Raw genomic sequence first — 20,575 nt, forward strand, 5'->3', positions numbered from 1 at the left:
CACGCTTGTAATCCCTGCACTTTGGGAGACCGAAGCAGGTGGATGATCTGGGGTCAGGAGTTTGAGACCAGCCTGCCAACGTGGTGAAACCCTGTCTCTACTAAAAATATAAAAATTAGCCGGGCATGGTGGTGGGTGCCTGTAATTCTAGCTACCCGGGAGGCTGAGGCTGGAGAATCGCTTGAACCCAGGAGGTGGGGGTTGCAGTGAGCTGAGATCGTGCCACTGCACTCCAGCCTGGGCAACAAGAGTGGAACTCCGTCTCAAAAAAAACTAAAAATAAATAAATAAATAAATAAATAAAAACAGACACACAGATTAGACAACCCAAAAATAAAGCCACATACCTACAACCAACTGATCCTTGACAAAGTCAACAAAAATACACATAGGGAAAAATACTCTGTTCCATAAATGGTACTGGGGAAACTGCATAGCCATAGGCAGAAGAATGAAACTGGACACAAACTTCTCTCCACATAAAAAAATTAACTTAAAATGTATGACCTGAAACTACAAAGTCCTAGAAGAAAAATGACCTGAAACTATAAAAATCCTAGAAGAAAACCTAGGAAAATTCTTCTGGACATTGGCCTAGACAAATAATTTATGATCAAGTCCTCAAAAGCAAACACAAAACAAAATAGATAAATGGGACTTAAACTAAAAAGCTTTTGCATAGCAAAAGAAACAATCAACAGAGCACCAAAAGACAACCTACAAAACGGGAAAAAAATATTTGCAAAAGAAGGTATCCAACAAAGGCTAATATCCAGAATCTATAAGGAACTCAAACAACTCAACAAGGAAAAAAAAAATAACTTCATTAAAAAGTGGGGAAAGGACATCAACAGACATTTTTTCAAAAGAAGACATGCGAACTACCAACAAACATGAAAAAAAAAATGCTCAACATCACTTATCGCAAGAGAAATGCAAATTAAAACCACAATGAAATACCACCTTATACCAGTCAGAATGGCTATTACTAAAAAGACAAAAAAACAACAGATGTTGAGGCTGGGCATGGTGGCTCATGTCTGTAATCCCAGCAATTTGGACGCTGAGGTGGGTGGATCACTTGAGGCCAGGCGTTTGAGACTAGCCAGGTCAACATGGTGAAACCCCGTCTCTACTAAAAATACAAAAATTAGCCGAGTGTGGTGGCACACGCTCGTAATCCCAGCTACTCGGGAAGCTGAGGGGGGTGAATCGCTTGAACCCAGGAGGGGAAGGTTGCAGTGAGCTGAGATCATGCCACTGTACTCCAGCCTGAGCAACAGAGCGAGGCTGTTGCTCTGTTTCACAAAAAAACAAAAAACAACAAATAGATGTTGGTGCAGATGTGGAGAAAAGGGAATGCTTTATACACTGTTGAAAGGAATCTAAATTAGTACAACCTTTATGGAAAACAGGATGGAGACGTCTTAAAGAACTAAACATAGAATTAACTTTGATCTAGCAATCCCATTACTGTGTATATACCCAAAGGAAAAGAAATCATTATATCAAACAACAACAACAACAACAACAAAAAACACTTGTATGTTTACTGCAGCACTAGTCACAATATCAATAATATGGAATTAACCTAAGTGTCCATCAATGGAGGACTGGATAACAAAATTGTGTGTATATCTATATCTATATCTCACTTTGAATACTACTTAGTCATAACAAAGAATGAAATCATGTCTTTTGCAGCAAGATGGGTAGAGCTGGAGGCCATGATTCTAAGTGAAATAACTCAGAAACAGAAATTCAAGTATCAACATGTTCTCACTTTAAGTGGGAGCTAAATAATGTGTATGCATGAACATACAGAATAGAATGACACTGGTGACTATAAAAAGTGTGAGGGTGGGAGGAGGTGAGGGTTGGAAAATTACCTATTGGGCACGATGTTCACTATCTGGGCAATGATGGGTACACTAAAAGCCCAGACTTTACCATGTAAGAAAAATGCACTTGTATTCCTTAAACATTTTAAAAAATAAAAAGAAAAAAAAAAAGGGAAGGGGAAGCAAGCAGTAAGCACTCAGGGGAAGCAGCATCAGCACTCCAGGGCCACAAGGACAGCTGAGCTGTGGGTTCTGTGCCCAACTGCCCTCTGCTGGTGAATAGAAATAATGAGTGGAAAGAGGACCAAAGGCTCATTTCAGGTTGAAGGTGTCAAGATCTTTTTCAGTCTTTTATTAGAAAAAAATTCAAACTTAAATCACAGACAGAAGAGTATAAAACAGCCCCATGCGTCTTTACCTAGCTTTGACAATATATCAGCTCATGGCCAATCTTGTATCATCTACCCATTACCCACTGCCCTCTGCCATGTTTTATTTGGAAGCAAATCCCAGACAACATATCATTGCATCTGGAATTATTTTAGTATGCATTTCTAAAAGAAAGGGATTTTGTTTTAAAAAAGCTCCATACCACCACCATCGTCACAACTGAAAAATAATTAGCAATAATTCTAATAATTCCAATAATTCCTTATAGCATGGGACGCCAAAAACAAAACAAATAATTAAGCCTCACCCGAGGAGGATCACGGCAAGGGAGAGGCAATCATGTAAAATTCAGATTAACAGCATGAATCACCCAAACAAACAAAAGTACTTCATCTTCAGTGTTGCCAGAGTAAACTAGCAGGAACATAGATTAAATGAATATCTTAACTGGAAATGCAAAGCCATGCACCCAAATGGTAGGAAAATATTTAGTTCAGTAGATGTGATGCAAGTGCCACTAAGTCTTTGTTGAAACTTTTAATTTATACAAAATTTTTATTATTATAATTTTTTTTTTTGAGACAGGGTCTCACTCTGTCACCCAGACTGAAGTGCAGTGGCGCGTTCTCAGCTCAATGCCGCCTCGACATCCTGGGCTCAGGACTACTACGGGTGCGCACCACCATGCCCAGCACTTTTTTTTTTTTTTTTTTTTTTGAGACAAAGTCTCACTCTGTCGCCCAGGCCAGAGTGCAGTGGCACAATCTTGTCTCACTGCAACTTCCGCCTGCCAGGTTCAAGCAATTCTCCTGCCTCAGCCTTTCGAAGCTGGGACTACAGGCATGCACCACCACACCCGGCTAATTTTTTGTACTTTAGTAGAGACGGGGTTTCACTGTGTTGCCCAGGCTGATCTCAAACTCCTGGGCTCAGATAATCCGCCTGTCTCAGCCTCCCAAAGTACTAGGATTACAGGCATGAGCCACCACACCCGGCCTATTTTTCATATTTTTTGTAGAGATGGGGTTCCACCATGTTGCCCAGGCTGATCTCGAACTCCAGGACTCAAGTGATCCTCCTGCTTTGGCCTCCCAAAGTGCTAGGATTATAGGTGTGAGCCACTGCATCTGGCCTATTTTTATTATTTTTAAAGAGACAGGGTCTTGCTGTGTTGCCCAGGCTGGTCTTGAACTCTTCAGCCCAAGCAATCCTCCCACCCTGGCCTCCCAAAGTGCTGGGATTATAAGTGTGAGCCACCACACCTGGCCGTGTTGAATCTTTCCAGTGATTCAGGAGGGCAACACGGTCCTTAAGGGCCAAATGCTCAGAGCGGTGCAGTTGGGCTATGAGACACTGAGAGGTGTGACCACACCAGCTCCCCAGCAATCTCAAACTCAGGGATCAGAATTAGGTTGAAAGATCACTCCCCTTTTTGGGCTACCTCTGTGCTATTTCTCCCTCTCTCACAAATTTCTGTTAGCATGTCTCTTTTCCCTTCTAGATTATAAGCCTCTGGAAGGCAGTATAGCATTTGATATGGGTTGGCTCTGTGTTCCCACCCAAATCTCACCCTGAATTGTAATAATCCCCACATCGTGGGAGGGACCCGGTGGGAGGTAACTGAATCATGGAGGCAGGTCTTTCCTGTACTGTTCTCATGATAGTGATTAAGTGTCGTGAGATCTGATGGTTCTATAAAAGGGAGCTCCCCTGCACACGCTCTCTTGCCTGCCGCCACGTAAGACATGACTTTGCTCCTCATTCACCTTCCGCCATGATTCTGAGGCCTCCCCAGCCATGTGGAACTGTGAATCAATTAAATCTCTTTCCTTTATAAATTACCCAATCTCAGGTATGTCTTTATTAGCAGCGTGAGAACAGACTAATTCAGCATTGTGTTCAATTTTGTATCCCGAGCGGCTGGCACATGAGAGATGCTCAATGGAGGCTTGCATAGAGAAAGCCTGAACCAGAAAAGTCCATCAATCACTTGATGATGCCAAATGTTGGAAAAAATGGGAAGAAAAGAGTATTCTCCTACTCTGCTTGTGGGACAATGAATTGATACAGCCACTTTGTCCTCCAAAGAGATGTCAAATATTTAGACCATAAAACAAGAATAGGATGCAAAAAACAGGAGCATTCAGAGAACAAGAAAAGAGAGAGTTCCTGGAAATTATAAACACTCAACAGAAGGGTTGGAAGCTAAAGTTGAGAAATTCGAGAAAATCTCCCAAAGCAGAGCAAAAGAACAAATAGATAAAAAAATAGAAGACAAAAACCAAAGGACTAATCTAAGAGATCCAATATTTGAATATAAGGAGTTCCAGAAAGAGAACAGAGAAAACAGATGGGACGAAATTAAAGAAAAAATTTAAAACATTTTCTTATACACTTATATTCTGAGTTTCCCAACAGAAAGGGCAATGAGTTCCTGGTGAAACAGATAACAGACTCACATTAAAGCACATCACTGAGAGAATTCAGAGCACTGGGGAAAAATAAAGACCTAACATGCTTCCAGAAATAACATACACAAAATATTGAGAATCAGATTGGCTTTAGACATAGACAACAATCCTAGAAGTAAAAGATAAATGCAGCAATGATCTCAAAATTTTAAAGGAAAGTGATTTCTAATCTATACCCAGCCTAAGTATTAATTATGGGTGAAAGCAGACAAAAAAGACTTTCAGACATACATGGTCTCCAAATGTGCCTTCCATGTTCCCTTTCTCAGGAAATTACTGGAAAATGTGCTTTACCAAAATGAGAGTGTGCACCAAGCAAGTGAAAGACATGAGATACAAGAAATGAGGGACCCCCTACAGGGGACAGTGAAGACACTCTCCATGAGAGAAGAACATTGTGCAGGGAAGGAAAGGTGTACTATGCGGCTCACCATACCATCAAACTGAAAACTAGCCAAAGCCACGAGACAACTATATTAGGAGGACAGAGGGATGGGAGGGTGAGTACATTTGATGAGGGTGGGTGCCAGAGTTGAATTCTAACCTCCCATAGAGAGAAGTCAATAGATGATACTAAAGTTGAAATGTAGAGAAGGAGCAAGGAAAACTCACCATTTAGAGAAATGGCAGTGAAAACAAAAATAACCCACTAAGACAGATGGAAGCAGTTGTCTCAGAGAAGGGGAAGAGGAGAGGGAGCACAGGTGCTGCTGTTTTTGCAATCCTACGCATCTGTAACTCTGATAAATAAAACAACATGAGGAAAAAACCCTGCACACAGGAAGTATCTCGGAAAATTCAGAAGGGTAGTAAAGCTTCCAACAGCACTGCCAATGGTCTGACGTTGTTAGACCACCAGATTCTGCTGCTGTTATGCCTGTTTGTACCTTACTGCAATATCCCAGTTTATGGCCATCAAAGCTCAGCATTTCACAAGCACTTAAAAGAGACAAAGCTTTAGTCAGCAGGTATGTTATACATGGATTTCTAAAGCTCTTACCAGCAGTAAAAATGCCTTTCGTGCTCTGTCTTATACTAGAAGGTCTCACGATTGCTGAAAGCCCTGTGAGATAAAAACAAAAAGGAGACCAAAAAACCCAAAACAGATGTTAGTCATCTTAACAGTTTTAAAATTTGAAACTAAATATTCTTTCTAGTCAGCCAATCAAACCACCAAATCTATCTCTGTCCTGCTGTCACAGTGACAGTGAAAACGGCACTGGAATTGAGGGCCAGGAGACCAGAGCAGCCAGTCGCGGCGCCACCCGGCTGTGTGGGTCCAAGCCGATGACCAAACAGCTCTGCATGCACCTCCTCCCCTTAAAACAAGGGGGTGGGTTAGCTGACCCTCAAAGGGTCAGATTTAAGATTTTATGACTTAAATCTGCCTGAGATTTCTGGTTCTCAATTGCATAACATGAAAAGATAAAAACCAAATGATTACATCTACGAGAAAAACTTTCATTCTGAAAATACACATACGGATTCCACAGTGAGGAACAAGTTTCACTCCCCTCAAAGAGACAGCCCAGATCACACTGTTGCCAGGATCACGTTCAAACAAACAACAGTGTGCCTCATACAGAGCTATCTTCGGGATGGGAAGCTGGTGACCCAGTGCAAACCTAGTCAGGCCCAGGCGGACAGTGGGAGTGGAGCACTTGCTGCAGCTCATGTTCCACTGCAGTGTGATGGTCTCAGCAAAACATTTCCGTAAATTCTATCTGGCACCTCAGTACATATTTACTGAATGAAAACAGGAGAATGCACTCAATTGACAGAGGGACTCATTCTCAATTTTATAAATATTTCTTGATTGACTGATCTCATAAATTACCTTTAGCACCTTAAAGGGAAGTTAGTGTCTGAAGATCAGGTTCAGGATTTTTTTATTATTATTTTTTTTTAAGAGATAAGGACTGCTCTATCGCCCAGCCTGGAGTGTAGTGGTAGGATCCTAGCTCACTGCAGCCTCCAACTGCTCAAGCGATCCTCCCACCTCAGACTCCCAAGTTAGCAGAGACTATAGGCACGTGCCACCATGCCCAGCTACTTTTTAAATTTTTGCAGAGACAGAGTCTTGCTCTGTTGCCCAAGCTGGTCTCAAATTCCTGGCCTCAAGTGATTCTCCCTCCTGGACTTCCTAAAGTTTTGGGATTACAGGCATGAGCCATTGCACCTGGCCTGGGTTCAGAGTTTTGGATAAACATTAGGGCAGGGCTGGGGAAAATGCTGTGGAACGTGGGCCATGTCTCAGGGAATGCACTGAACACTGTATGAGACACATCAAATGGAGTTGATTGAGGAAAGCTGTGTTCTCGATGTTACAAAAGCACAAAAAAATGCCACCAATCTCTTTTCTCAGACCACCACAAAGAACACAGACATATCTTTTAAATAAATTCTAGAAGTTGTGCTCTAGAAACCAAAAGAAACATTGTTTCTCCCTTTGACAGTGATTTAGGATCCAGAAATTTAAAAATAGAAGTATTTTCACCATGTTACTTCAAACAAGTAAAAATTCAGATTTAGAAAAACCCTCAAACTTTTAGTGCTTTCTTCTTCTGAGAAGCAATCTCTCTATTTCACTAAACAAAAAGGAAGAAATAGTATGTCCCAATCACAAAGTCCGCTTTTCCCCATGGCTGGCATTTCCTCAACCTCAAATTCATAAACGTACCTAGTCGCACCACATCTCCACAGTCGGGATCATGAGCCACTTGAAATAAAGTTTCTTCCACATCTCTGTTTTTTCCAGGAGAGTCCATAATATGATGTATCTGTTGCTGTAAGCTTTTGGGCAATGTCATCAGCTGAGTGAACTGTCCTTCTGGGCTTTTATCTATCTGAAGGGGGGAACAAAGACATTGTCTATGGAAGTGCTTTAAATTCTACAAATACTCACAGACACAGGGCTTCTCTTTCAAAATCACACAGACATATATGCACCCACACCCCTGGCGAGGCAGCAGGCTAAGGAGACTCTCTTTTCTGAAACTGAATGGGTTCAGTTCAGGAGTCTAAGTCCCTTCAAAAAGGATAATTCTTGTCCTATAATATTGCATTTCTACCTAAGAATAGAAGCCACTCTCAAGGATCAATTTTTGACTTTTGGTTTTAAAATTTATATTTGTCTTAAATCCAGCAGTCAAAGGAAGTGGTGCTGCCGTTGACACTCATGGAGGCCGCATCAAATCCGGGCACTGAGATGACCCCTCCCATTTCAAATGCAGGGAGACTGACGTGCCCTGATCACACCATCAATGAGAGTGAGTGGGATCTGAATTGTGTCTCCTGCCTGTAAGGCCTTTTAGTATGCTGTATTTCACAAACTGTAGGAACATACTGATGACAGAAACTAATCTTACTCACTTTTAATCCCCGGCACACAGTAGTTACTCAAAAAACAAAAAGGAAATGAGTAACTGAATCAATACAACTTAGTTGTTCTACAGCTACTATGCCAGTGGCTTTGGTTCCCAAAGTATTCTAAAACATATTAAGATGTTAAGATGCTGAAGATAAATGTATAAATAAAACATGTAAAACTATGTGTCGGACTTTACTCAGAAACCCTTGAATCAAAAGTTAGCCACAGAGCTGAGGCCAGACCTAGCTTTCCTAACTCCCAGTTTCTTACACTGTGCCTCATGGAATGAATTTTTAAAAATCTTGTAAACGTTGATTTCCTGCCAAGTGCAGAACCAGTAACACTGCCCTCAATAGCTCATCACGTTATTTCCCAAGGAAGAATCTGTCTTGTATCCTTTTCACAAATATTTAGGTTTTAACTTCAATTAAGAGAACAGTAAGAAAAAATCAGATGAATGTATTACATTTTAGGCTTAGAGTTTACAGATATGACCAACTTTCTTAATAATTAGAATCTACTCACTCTACCATTTTAAAAATTGATTAAATATTTATTAACTATATACCAAATGGGCCAGGTGCGCAGGTTCACACCTGTAATCCCAACAGTTTGGGAGGCTGAGGTGAGAGAATTGCTTGAGCCCAAAAATTCAAGATCAGCCCTAGCAAAAGTGTGAGATATCCAGCTCTATGAAAAAAAAAAATAGCCAGACATGGTGGTGCAAGCCTATAGTTCTGTCTACTTGGGAGGCTGAGGTTGGGAGGATCATTTGAGTCTGGGAAGTTGAGGATATGACGAGTGGTGACTGTGCCACTGCACTACAGCCTGGGTGACAAGAGCAAGACAGTCTCGAAAAAAAAGTATATACCAAAAACCTGAATTTTCTAGTTTTGCCTATAAAAATCTATGCAAAGCAGGAGAAAATGTTATTATTTAATGGCTCCGTAAAGGTAGAGGGGTAAATATTTAGGTTTTTACCTAAATATTTGACATTTATCACTAGGATGGTTCTAAATTCACAGGACCCATCCTCTACTTAGCTTTGGCTACAAAAATGACAACAAATTTGAGTATTTATATAAACTAATCTTAGAAATGACATTTATGGGCTTATGTTTTGAGGCCACATATTGGGATTAGTTAGAATAAACTTATATTTCACTTATGCTTTACCTATGACGCTTCCAATGGCTTGAGTGACATATAAAAAAATTAGAAAGTAGTATTTGCCACTGCTTTCTCTTCAGGAAAATAATGCACTGGAATTTTCACTTGAAAGCATGTGTGTAAAGATAAAATATCAGGTGACATGGTTTAAAAATTTGGTAAATTCTCATTTTCCTTACACTAATTCTCATGAAAATATGAAAGTGAAAGCATTCAGCTAAATTGTGAAAGTTAAATTGCATTTTAAAAGCAGACATGGATACAATTATTAAATGTCAACTTAAGAAAAAAGCAGATAGATATGGAAAAAACCTGATATTGTATGATTCCTTTCATATGAACTGTCCAGAAGAGACAAATCTACAGAGACAGAAAGTGGATTAGTGGTTTCCTGGGGGAGGGGAGAGCTGGGGACTGCTAATGGGTATGGAGTGACAGAAATATTCTTAAATTACATTGTGGTGATGGCTGTGCAGCTCTGTGAATATACTATAAACACTAGCTTTTATGGTATAGAAGTATTCATCAATAAAGCTAATATTTTGTTTTGTTATTACTATTTTTTTTGAGACAGAGTCTCGCTGTGTTGCCCAGGCTGGAGTGCAGTGGTACGATCTCAGTTCGCTGCAATCTCCATCTCCCAGGCTCAAGTGATTCTCATGCCTTGGCCTCCCGAGTAGCTGGGATTACAGGCGCATACCACCATGCCTGGCTAATTTTCGTATTTTTAGTAGAGACGGGGTTTCGCCATGTTGGCCAGGCTAGTCTTGAATGCCTGGCCTCAAGTGATCCACCCACCTCGGCCTCCCAAAATGCTGGGATTAGAGGCATGAAGCTGCCATTCTCTCCCCCTGGCCAAAAGAGTAAAGAAAAAATAAAACCATATCCCAGGAGGAATGGCAGAGATGAGCACCACCTGCAGACCTAAAAGATGCAGGGGTAAGGCATATTTTATGTGTCAACTCAGAGCAGAGGCACAGCTTGAAGACACTGTCCTGCGAGGATGGGCTGTGCTACACATCCAGAATCAATCACCATTACACAGTACTATATTCCCAACTGGCAGAAGACATGGGCCTGGCAACCAAGGGTAGAAGGAGAAGTGACCTTATCATTCCCAGGGACACACTTGGGAACACTTTGTTTCCTATCACCACAGCTCTAGGTCTGTGGGTCTAGAGGTCCCAATTCCCAGAGAAGGGATGGTTCTACCAGAGGACACAGTAAGCATCCCATTAACTTTTTAAAGTTACGACTGCCACCCAATCCATTTAGAATCCCATGCCATAAGTCCAGCAGACAAGGCAATGAGTCACTACACTGGCAGAAGTAATTGGCCCTGGTCATCAGGAGCTGGGGTGCTGATACACATCTCTTAGAGGACCCCTTGCCCAATTTTTATGGAAAGAGGACAAATGTGGCGGCCAGGGTCCTCCAGACTCCTCTGAGATGACGGTCTGGACCACCCTGTCAAGATAAGCAGAAGTGACAGATGAAGGTGAAGGGAACCTGGATGAGTAGCAGAGGTGGGAGAAGATGAGTCTCAGTTGCAGTCTCAAGTCCAGATACAGCACTGGGAGCTGTAACTCAGTCCCCCAATCTTATTCTTGTAAATTTCCTGGGAAAAGAAACTGATGCGAAACTAGATCATGCAGACTTTTATAGGCCGTAGGGAGGATTCTGGATACCTTTATCTTCACAGTTGGAGAAAATTCCTAGTCCTTTTCCCTTGCTCAGTTTCTAGAAAGTTGGTAGACAGACACATTATACTTCCCTGTCCTCTAGCCAGAGAATAGAAGATCTCTAGAGAAATTCTACAGACACTGATATTTGAGATCCTCCAATAAAACAGCCAGGTCCTTGGCCAGGTGTAGTGGTTCACACCAGTAATCCCAGCACTTTAGGAGGCCGAAGGAGGCAGATTGCTTAGGTCAGGAGTTCAAGACTGGCTTGGCCAACATGGTGAAACCCCGTCGCTACTAAAAATACAAAAATTAGCTGGGTGTGATGGCGCATGCCTGTAGTTCCAGCTATTTGGGAGGCTCCCGATTCAAGAATCGCTTGAACTTAGGAGGCGGAGGTTGCAGTGAGCTGAGATCGCGTCACTGCACTCCAGCCTGGGCGACAGAGAGAGACTCCATCTCAAAAAAACAAAACAAAACAAAACAAAATAAAATAGCTAGGTCTTTGCCTTATAATCCTATAGTCAAGCCCACCAGTTGACAAGCCTGATATACCACAAAGAACTTCCAGTCTGCATTTTAGTGCCTCATTCTTTAAAAACAGGCCAGAGCCAGGCACTGTGGCTCTTGCCTGTAATCCCAGTACTTTGGGAGGCCAAGGCAGGAGGATTGCTTGAGCCTAGGAGTTCGAGACCAGCCAGGGCAACAAAGTGAGACCCTGTCTCTACAAAAAAAAAAGTTAATGTCTCAGATCATATGGGTACAAATATATGTATATACACATATATAAAAAAACCAGTTGGGCATAGTGGCATGGGCCTATAGTCCCAGCTCCTCAAGGGGCTGAGGTGGGAGGATCACTTGAATGCAAGAGTTCAAGGCTGCAGTGAACTATGATCATGCCACTACACTGTAGCCTAGGTGACAGAGTGAAACCCCTGTCAAATTAATTAATTCATTAATTAATTTAAAAAAATAGGCCAGGAAGGAAATTCAGACATTTGAAGAAGGCTTCTAACATAACAGACTAGAGTATAAACAGACAAGAGGAACTAAGAGAAAGAAACAATGTGAGAGAACAAGACAAAAGTCTTCAAATGCTATAATAAAGATCATTAAAGAGATTAGGAGAAAATAATGCATCCATAATACAAAAACAGGATGCTATAAGAAAGAACATTTTGGGAAAATTAAAAATTCAGTAGAAGTGTTACAAAACCAATCAGAAAAATTCTCCCATAAAGCTAAATTTAATAAACAAAGAGACGGGGGAGAGAGAGAGAGAGGGAAAAGGGTTAAACCAGGAGGTCTAGCAACCACCTAACAGGAATCCCAGGAAGAACAAACTAAGAAAATGGGTATGAAAAATAATTACAGAAATAATAAAAAAAAATTCTTTAGAATTGAAGCTTATAAAATTCCAGATAGAAAAGACCCACTGAGGCTGGGCGCAGTGGTTCACACCAGTTAACCCAATACTTTGGAAGACCAAGGTGGGAGGATGGCTTGAGCCCAGGATTCAAGACTAGCCTGGGCAATATGGTGAAACCCCATTTCTACTGAAAATACAAAAACCACTCGGGCGTGGTGGTGCATGCCTGTAGTCCCAGTTACTCAGGAGGTTGAGGTGGGAGAGTCATTTGAGCTTGGGAGTTTGAGGTTGCAGTGAGCCAGGACTGTGCCACTCTACTGTAGCCTGGGCAACCGAGGAGGGAGGGAGGGAGGGAGGGAGGGAGGGAGGGAGGGAGGGAAGGAGGGAAGGAAGGAAGGAAGGAAGGAAGGAAGGAAGGAAGGAAGGAAGGAAGGAAGGAAGGAAGGCAGGCAGGCAGGCAGCCAGCCAGGACTGTGCCACTCCACTGTAGCCTGGGCAACCGAGGGAGGGAGGGAGGAAAGAAGGAAGGAAGGAAGGAAGGAAGGAAGGAAGGAAGGAAGGAAGGAAGGAAGCAAGCCAGCCAGCCAGCCAGCCAGCCAGCCAGGACTGTGCCACTCCACTGTAGCCTGGGCAACCGAGGGAGGGAGGGAGGGAGGGAGGGAGGGAGGAAAGAAGGAAGGAAGGAAGGAAGGAAGGAAGGAAGCAAGCAAGCCAGCCAGCCAGCCAGCCAGCCAGGACTGTGCCACTCCACTGTAGCCTGGGCAACTGAGGAAGGAAGGAAGGAAGGAAGGAAGGAAGGAAGGAAGGAAGGAAGGAAGGAAGGAAGGAAGGAAGGAAGGAAGGAGGGAGGGAGGGAGGGAGGGAGGGAGGGAGGGAGGGAGGGAAGGAAAGAAAGGGAGGGAAGGGAAGGAAGGGAAGGACAGAAGGAAGGAAGGACAGAAGGAAGGAAGGAAGGAAGGAAGGAAGGAAGGAAGGAAGGAACCAAGTGACTGAATAATGAATGGAAAGTAGATATAAATAAAGAGGGAAAATTATTTCCACCCTAGAATTTGATATCTAGCCAATACTATCCATCAAAGGGAGGGTAGAATTTTCAGAGGTATATGGTCTCAAAAATGTACCTCCCTCACACCCTTTAAGAAGGTAATAAAAGACAAACTTCACTAATATCAGAGTGTAAACCATGGAAGAGGAAAATGCAAGACCCACAAAACCAAAAACTAGCATAGGGGAGGCAAAGGGAATTCTCGGGGTGATAATGAAAGGAAGGTAGAGCAGTGGGCTAGAAAACAACCAGCCGAGAAAGGAACAGGGCAGGGGGCTCCAGGAAAAACATTTCTATGAAAAACAAGAAATGGAAAATACCCAATAAATTTGTCTATAATGGGAAGAGTTTTACAGATCTGTCAGAGTTTGAGGATGATTGACCTAAGCAACTGAAAAAATAAGACAACTATTAACTCCAGGAGAAACAAAGATGTACAGGAAAGGGAACTTCATAATGCCACAGCTCATCAATAATAAAAAGGCTGTCACAATAAAATAAATATTGAGTATTAACCTAACCAAAAACATGAAATAACTTTATGTGAAGCATGAGGGCATGAGGTAGGAGGGGAAGACATTGTGTGTGCTAAGTGCATGTGTGTGAGTGTGTGTATTGGTATATGAATTGATGGGGTGGTGTAAGACAGTAAAAAAATCCCCAACTTACAGGATGGCAAAAATAAAGTATAAGATTGAAAAAAAAATCAAGAAATAATAGTCAAAGCATATTATTTAGAACACGGTGGTGAATATCGAAAAATTAGCTATAGAGACAAAAGCAGCTGCCCCTGGTAGCAGGGCTGAGAATGTGGGAAGGAACTGCTCTTTTTGTTATAAACTTGAGGTATCATTTGGCTTTTAAACCATGTGCATGCATAAAACAAAAAACCTCAACCTGAACCAAATGTGGCAAAATCTGTTAAACTGAGTGGTGGGTATTCTCACATTTCATATGTCACTCTCTATTCTTTTCTTATTTTAAAACTAATTCCTATTTTTTTTAATTTCCTTTTTAGCTCTAGAAATTCCGTTACTCTATTACTCATTACATGTTAGTTGCCCCTATTATGTGGAGGGAGAAGAGCATAAACGAAGAAAAATACAGTGTTCTTTACATTAACGGAAAAAAAAACAAAAACCTGTGGCCCACCCTGGTTTTTATTTTCAAACAAACACTTAATATTAATTTAAACAACACCTTGATAAGAAAGTTTTATTTGATACATCGAAAAGAAAAATTCCCAGACGTAATAAACATAACAAGTGGGGAAAGAGAATTTTGAATATATATGAGCCCATTAATGTGTAACAAAACCGAACCTCTTGATACATGCATGCAAACATACACAAAAGTACATGTGAAAAGATGTGGAAGAACAGACAGCAGGCTGGGTGCAGCAGCTCATCTCTATAATCCCAGCACTTCTGAAGGCTGGGGCGGGCAAACTGCTTGAACTCAGGAGTTTGAGACCAGCCTGTGCAACATGGCAAAACCCTGTCTCTACAAAAAAATACAAAAATCGGTCAGGCGTGGTGGCATGCACCTGTAGTCCCAGCTACTCAGGAGGCTGAGGTGGGAGGATGGCTTGATCCCAGGCTGGGGATGTTGAGGCTGCAGTAAGCCAAGATCATGCCACTGCACTCCAGCCTGGGCAACAGAGTCAGACCCTGTCCCAAAAAAAGAAAACAAACAAACAAACAAAAAAAAAACCAAAAAAAACCCCAAACTGTCAGTACAGTTACCTCTGGGGAGCTAAATGGGTCTGGGGATGGAATGAGAGTGATTTAAAAGTTTATTTTCACTTGTTTTGACTGGTAATTAATAGACCTGGTAAGATTTTCCAATGGCAAAAAAGATACACATGGTGAAAATAAGTCCCTCTCCCACTTCTGCCCCTAGTTCCCTTCTCCAAAGGCAGCCTCTTATTACTAGTCTGTTACCTCTTAGCATTATTCCAGATACACAGAAGCCTATGTTTACATACAGTACTTACTTTTTGAACTATAAATGTTCTCACACCAGTCATGCTGTTCTACCCCTGACTTTCTTCCTGCAAATAGCCCTTGTCTTAGAAACAATGCAAGCTATTTTCCACATACAGTTTACCTCCAGCCGGCCTTGCTGGCTTTTATACACCACTTGAGGATTCTCCTGTAGTATGCTGCCATAGAGCTCTCGAAAGTGGGCTATATTGGGCTTCACAATATTCAGCACTTTTGTTTTATCCTCTCCAACCACCATCCGAAAGTCACCTAGTTAAAACAAAGAGACAAACACATCTTTCATTAAGAATCCACACTCTGACCTATGAATGACACTCCCCACACTGATACTGCATGGGTTCACTCTGGCAGGATCCCTCATCAAAACACTTGTTTTTCCTCCTCAAAATGTGGGCACTTTACCCAAGAAATGTGAGCTCTTGTTTGGAGGAAAACGGGGTCTCTCAAATCACAAAGCCCTTTATGCCAGTTAAATTTACAGTTACTTAGGTTCAGAAGGTAATCACAAGCGAGTAGCTAACTTGTTTTAGTTTTTCCAATGCAGACACTTCTGCACCTACAAAGTCCTGTCTCATGGGTCAAACTCTGCCTGTGGCCAACGAGGGAGACAGGAGCTGTGCACCATCACTGCAGACTTGTCCTTGCCATTGCTTCCTCATGGTTGACCTGTATGCTTATGAGGGCTTTTGAGGTACTTTATGAATATAATTAATCTTATCGTATTTTACAATGGCAAAATAAGGCTTAAAAGTTCTATAAAAGGAGGTACGCATTGAAGATGAAATTGAAAACAGATAGAACTTGTTAAACTGCAAGTGATGAGAAATGAAGATGTTACATTTGCCTATGGGATGAATTGAGCTGTAAAACAAGTAATTCGGAAAGACAAAAACATTTCTGAATCAAAAGAAAAGTACCCTGCCAATGCCACGGACAACCATCGGCAAGATGGAGGAGAAAGGAACAGGAAAGTGGATACGCTTGAGTGCATGCCTACGGGGCTAATGCGAAATCAGAAGAGGCTGGACACACGCAGAACCTTCTGAGTCAAGCATGCTGAAAGCAATGTGGCTGAATCCTTTGTTGGAGAGACAGCAATTTGTCAGGGGGAGTGGAGGGGTGGCAAGTGTAGGCAGATACTCCAGCTGCTGAGGAATCTCCTGGGGCTAGGATGACGATATAATTTATCATCCAAACTAGGTCACTTCTGAGGGTGAAGGGATTGCTATAAATAATTACACTAGGACAAGTATAAACTGAGCAAACCAGGACATATGGTTACCCTTGCCAATTTCTTTTTTCTGGAGAGGGGAAGGGATCATAGAGGTCATTACTTGCCACAGTGGATTTTCCTAGTGCAAACTGTTGGCTTGTTTTAGAAAAAGTAAAAATACAAAGAAGACCGACAATATGTACTTCATTGAGTAAGGAATAAAATATGCTAGGTTTTAAGCTTCAAAGGACCAATTTACACTACAGTTTGGTGGAATGCAACTGGGGACTGCAAGCTTAGAAAAACAGACCTCCAGGCCGGGTGCGGTGGCTCACACCTGTAATCCCAGCACTTTGGGAGGCCAAGGCAGGTGGATCACGAGGTCAGGAGATCGAAACCATCCTGGCTAACATGGTGAAACCCCATCTCTACTAAAAAACACAAAAAAATTAGCTGGGCGTGGTGGCAGGCACCTGTAGTCCCAGCTACTTGGGAGGCTGAGGGAGGAGAATGGCAGGAACCCAGGAGGCGGAGCTTACAGTGAGCCAAGATCGCGCCACTGCACTACAGCCTGGGCAACAAAGCGAGACTCCGTCTCAAAAAAAAAAAGCAAAAAACAAAAACAAAAACAAACGGACTTCCAAAGAGCCTCCGGAACCTAACCTTGGTGTACGGGGGGTCTGACTGTTCAGGTGAGTGAGCAGAAGTGAGTCCCAGTCCTAACAATCTGCTCAAATATGGACGACCTTGATTTTTTCACTATTATTTTGAAGGGAAAGAGAGTTGTTAGATAGTTAAAACCTGGGATAACTGATAATAAGGAGGTTGAGAAATCAGTCCTTTCACATATTGCAATTGACAGCATAAACTACTAAAATTCTTCTGGAAAGCACTGAAGCAAGAAACCCCATCTCCGGAGCAAGCCTAAAGAAATAAGCCAGAAACACAGAGTAAGAGGTAACGTTTACTGAGCATCTGGTAAATACCAGCCACTGTGCCAAGTGCGTTGTGGTATTGCTTCATTTCATACACACAGCTCTCCTCTCAGGTAGATAGGATTCTATCTCCATTCACATACAAGGCAACAAAGACAGAGATTAAGAAACCTGCTTAAGGTTTCCCACGAAAATACACTACATATATAAAATTGCTCACTGAAGCACTATTTATAATATTGAAAGCATCCCAAATGTCCAACAACAGGGGAAAGGATGCACTATGTTGGCATACTGTTACTATCACGGACAGTAATCACACCCAACAAGATGGAAAGTGATCACTTAATAACATGCAGTAAGAAACAAAGATACAAAAGTATAACAGGCCCGGAGTGGTGGCTCACATCTGTAGTCCTAGCACTTTGGGAGGCCAAGGCCGGGGGAATGTTTGAGCTCAGGAGTTTGAGACCAGCCTGGGCTGGAACATAGCAAGGCCCTGTCTCTATATAATTTTTTTTTTTTAAGCATACCAAAACAAAAAAAAAACTTCATAAAAAATGAGAAAAACAGGACAAAGGGACTATATAAAAATGCTTACTTTTGCTCTAATAAAATACATTTATTGTGGGTTTTTGTATGTGTGCTTTAATATGCTATCTCATTTGGTCATGGCAAAGATCCATAAAATAGGTACTGTTATTCTCAGTTTTACAGATGAGGAGATGGAGGTGAAAAGGTAACATGCCCCAGGTCCAACTGCCTCTCGGTATTAGGGTAGTGACATTTTAGATGATGATTTTACTCTTATAATTTCCCTCCATTTCCCTCACTTCTATAATGTTGGCATATTACTTTCTAGCATTTTAAAACAAATTCATGGGATGCACAGATGATGACTTGACAAATGTGAATGGAGCGGTGGCTGAGTTAACTTTCAACTTGTGTAAATCCTTATGTGTATAAAAATGGATTCCATTATCTTTGAAGAGATGAAATGTCATCAAATGCTGACTCTAACAAGGCTGGCCCTGAAGTGAAAGATCAGTTTCTAAAACTGTTGAGTTCTAAATATTTGTGTCATTCCTTCTTTCTGTACATTCCACAAACAAAAAGTTCCTCAATTTTAGAGTCACTTTCCGAGAGAAGGATTTATCATTTTAAAATATCAAGAATTATGTTTTACAATCCAAATCCTCCCCCTAAAAGAACAATTGCATGCCATGATTAAAGGACCTAGAAAATACTCCAGGCTCTCGGAGAACAAGGACTGGGGCTTTTTTATGTCTGCATCAGCTCCTTGTGCACTGCCTGGCACAAGGAACACACACATCAATAAATGTGTGCAGAACTGAATTTCTCTCACTGCTGTGCAGCTGAACTAGCTCAGCCACAGGGGATAGGAAGAAAATGGGCTTATGACTCATTTCTTCAGAACAAAATGAATAAAATCATGGGCACAGCATGAACCAGCATCTGATCATAACAATCAATTCTTCTTACCTTCGGAGATTTGTTTGCAACAAAACAACAGCAATGGATTAAAACTGACTGCTGACTTTATTTTATGCCTCTAGAACTGCCAGTACAGTACAACAGGCATCCAAAAGGATAATTTCTCCTTGACCTTGAAATGATACAAACTCCAAGGCCTGTAAGCCACCTGTAGGTGGCCTTCCCTGTGATTCAGGCATGCAGCCAGCAGTCAGGGACCTCATTACAAGTGTGCAGATGTGAAGGGCTGCACAGTACAGCGGCAAGGCCCTGGCTTTCGAGTCTGGCAACGTCCCAGGGTGACTGAGGTTAAGTTACTTAAACTTTCTGAGTCAGTTTCCTTCTCTGTAAAATGGCTTAACAATCATAGTAACCTTACAAAGTTGCTTTCAGATTTAATGAGTTAGGGCAGCGGTCCCCAAACTTTTTGGCACCAGGAACAGGTTTTGTGGAAGACAATTCTTCCATGGATGTGGGTCCAGGGGACAGTGGTTTCAGGATGACTCAAGCACATTACATTTATTGTGCACTTTATTATTACATTGTAATATATAATGAAAGAATTATACAACTCACCATAATATAGAATCAGTGGGAGCCCTGAGATTATTTTCCTGCAACTAGACAGTCCCTCTGGGGGTGATGGGAGACAGTGACAGATCAGGCATTTGATTCTCATAAAAAGCCAGGAACCTAGATTCCTCACATACCAGTTCAAATAGGGATTGCACTCCTATAAGAATCCAACGCAGCTGCTGATCTGACAGGACATGGAGCTCAGGCAGTAATGCAAGTGACGGAGATTGGATGTCAATACAAATGAAGCTCGCCCACCACTCACCTCCCGCGGTGCGTCCTGGTTCCTAACAGGGGGTTCCCAAGGGTTGGGGAACCCAGAGTTAAGGTATTAGAGAATGCTTTTTAAGCAGTAAAACAGATACTACTTATGATATGTATATAGCATAGTTGAAGGATGGAGGTAGAGGAAGCAGTGGGTCTTGGAGATAATTACCAGCTAACTTTTCTCCCTTTGAACTAACTGCAAGACTGCTGCCATTTCAGTTCAGTGAATATCTGAGTGGCTACAAAGTACCAGGAGCTGTGCTAGGCAATGGAGATCCAGGCTGGGCAACCCCAATCTGAACACCGGAAATGCAAAATGCCCCCTAACCTGAAACCCTTTGAGCACTGGCATGACACCACAAGTGGAAAATTCCACACCTGACCTCATGCAGTGAGTCGCACATATTATTAAAAATATCATATAAAATCACTTTCAGGCGATGTGTATGAGGTGTATATGAAACATAAATGAACTTCGTGTTTAGACTTGGGCCGTCCCCAAGATATCTCATTGTATATGTGTAAACATTCTAAAATCTCAAAAATTACAAAATCCAAAATACTTCTGGCCCCAAGTATTTCAGATAAGGGATACTCAACCTGTCCAGATATAGGCTCTACCTCAGGCAGCAAGGGGTATGAAAAAAAGATCATTTCAGTGCAGATTTTTATGTGGTAGTGTTTAAGGACTGCAGCCCAAACTGGATATTGATATGGCAAAATAATAATCATTTTCATGACTG

At 41.9% G+C, this 20,575-nt stretch overlaps 1 protein-coding gene across 12 annotated transcripts in view; it reads right to left on the reverse strand.

The window, feature by feature from the left end:
* TAMM41 (TAM41 mitochondrial translocator assembly and maintenance homolog) overlaps nt 1-20,575 on the reverse strand; it is a 123,137-nt gene that overhangs the window by 78,426 nt on the left and 24,136 nt on the right. For 11 of the 12 annotated variants that reach the window (XR_010584733.1, XM_005547827.5, XM_065539510.2 and 8 more), the window contains 3 exons: nt 15,451-15,596; nt 7,383-7,548; nt 5,703-5,765 (listed from right to left, as the gene is read on the reverse strand). Coding sequence is in view for 11 of the 12 variants with exons in the window: in XM_005547827.5 (XP_005547884.2) it covers nt 5,703-5,765; nt 7,383-7,548; nt 15,451-15,596 (375 nt within the window). In the remaining variant the exon portion in view is untranslated. Of the gene's footprint in view, nt 1-3,230; nt 5,766-7,382; nt 7,549-15,450; nt 15,597-20,575 lie in introns of those variants that run through there. The other variant, XM_005547824.5, reaches the window with a different exon arrangement.

Source organism: Macaca fascicularis, chromosome 2 (assembly GCF_037993035.2).
Source record: "Macaca fascicularis isolate 582-1 chromosome 2, T2T-MFA8v1.1".
NCBI lineage: Eukaryota > Metazoa > Chordata > Mammalia > Primates > Cercopithecidae > Macaca > Macaca fascicularis.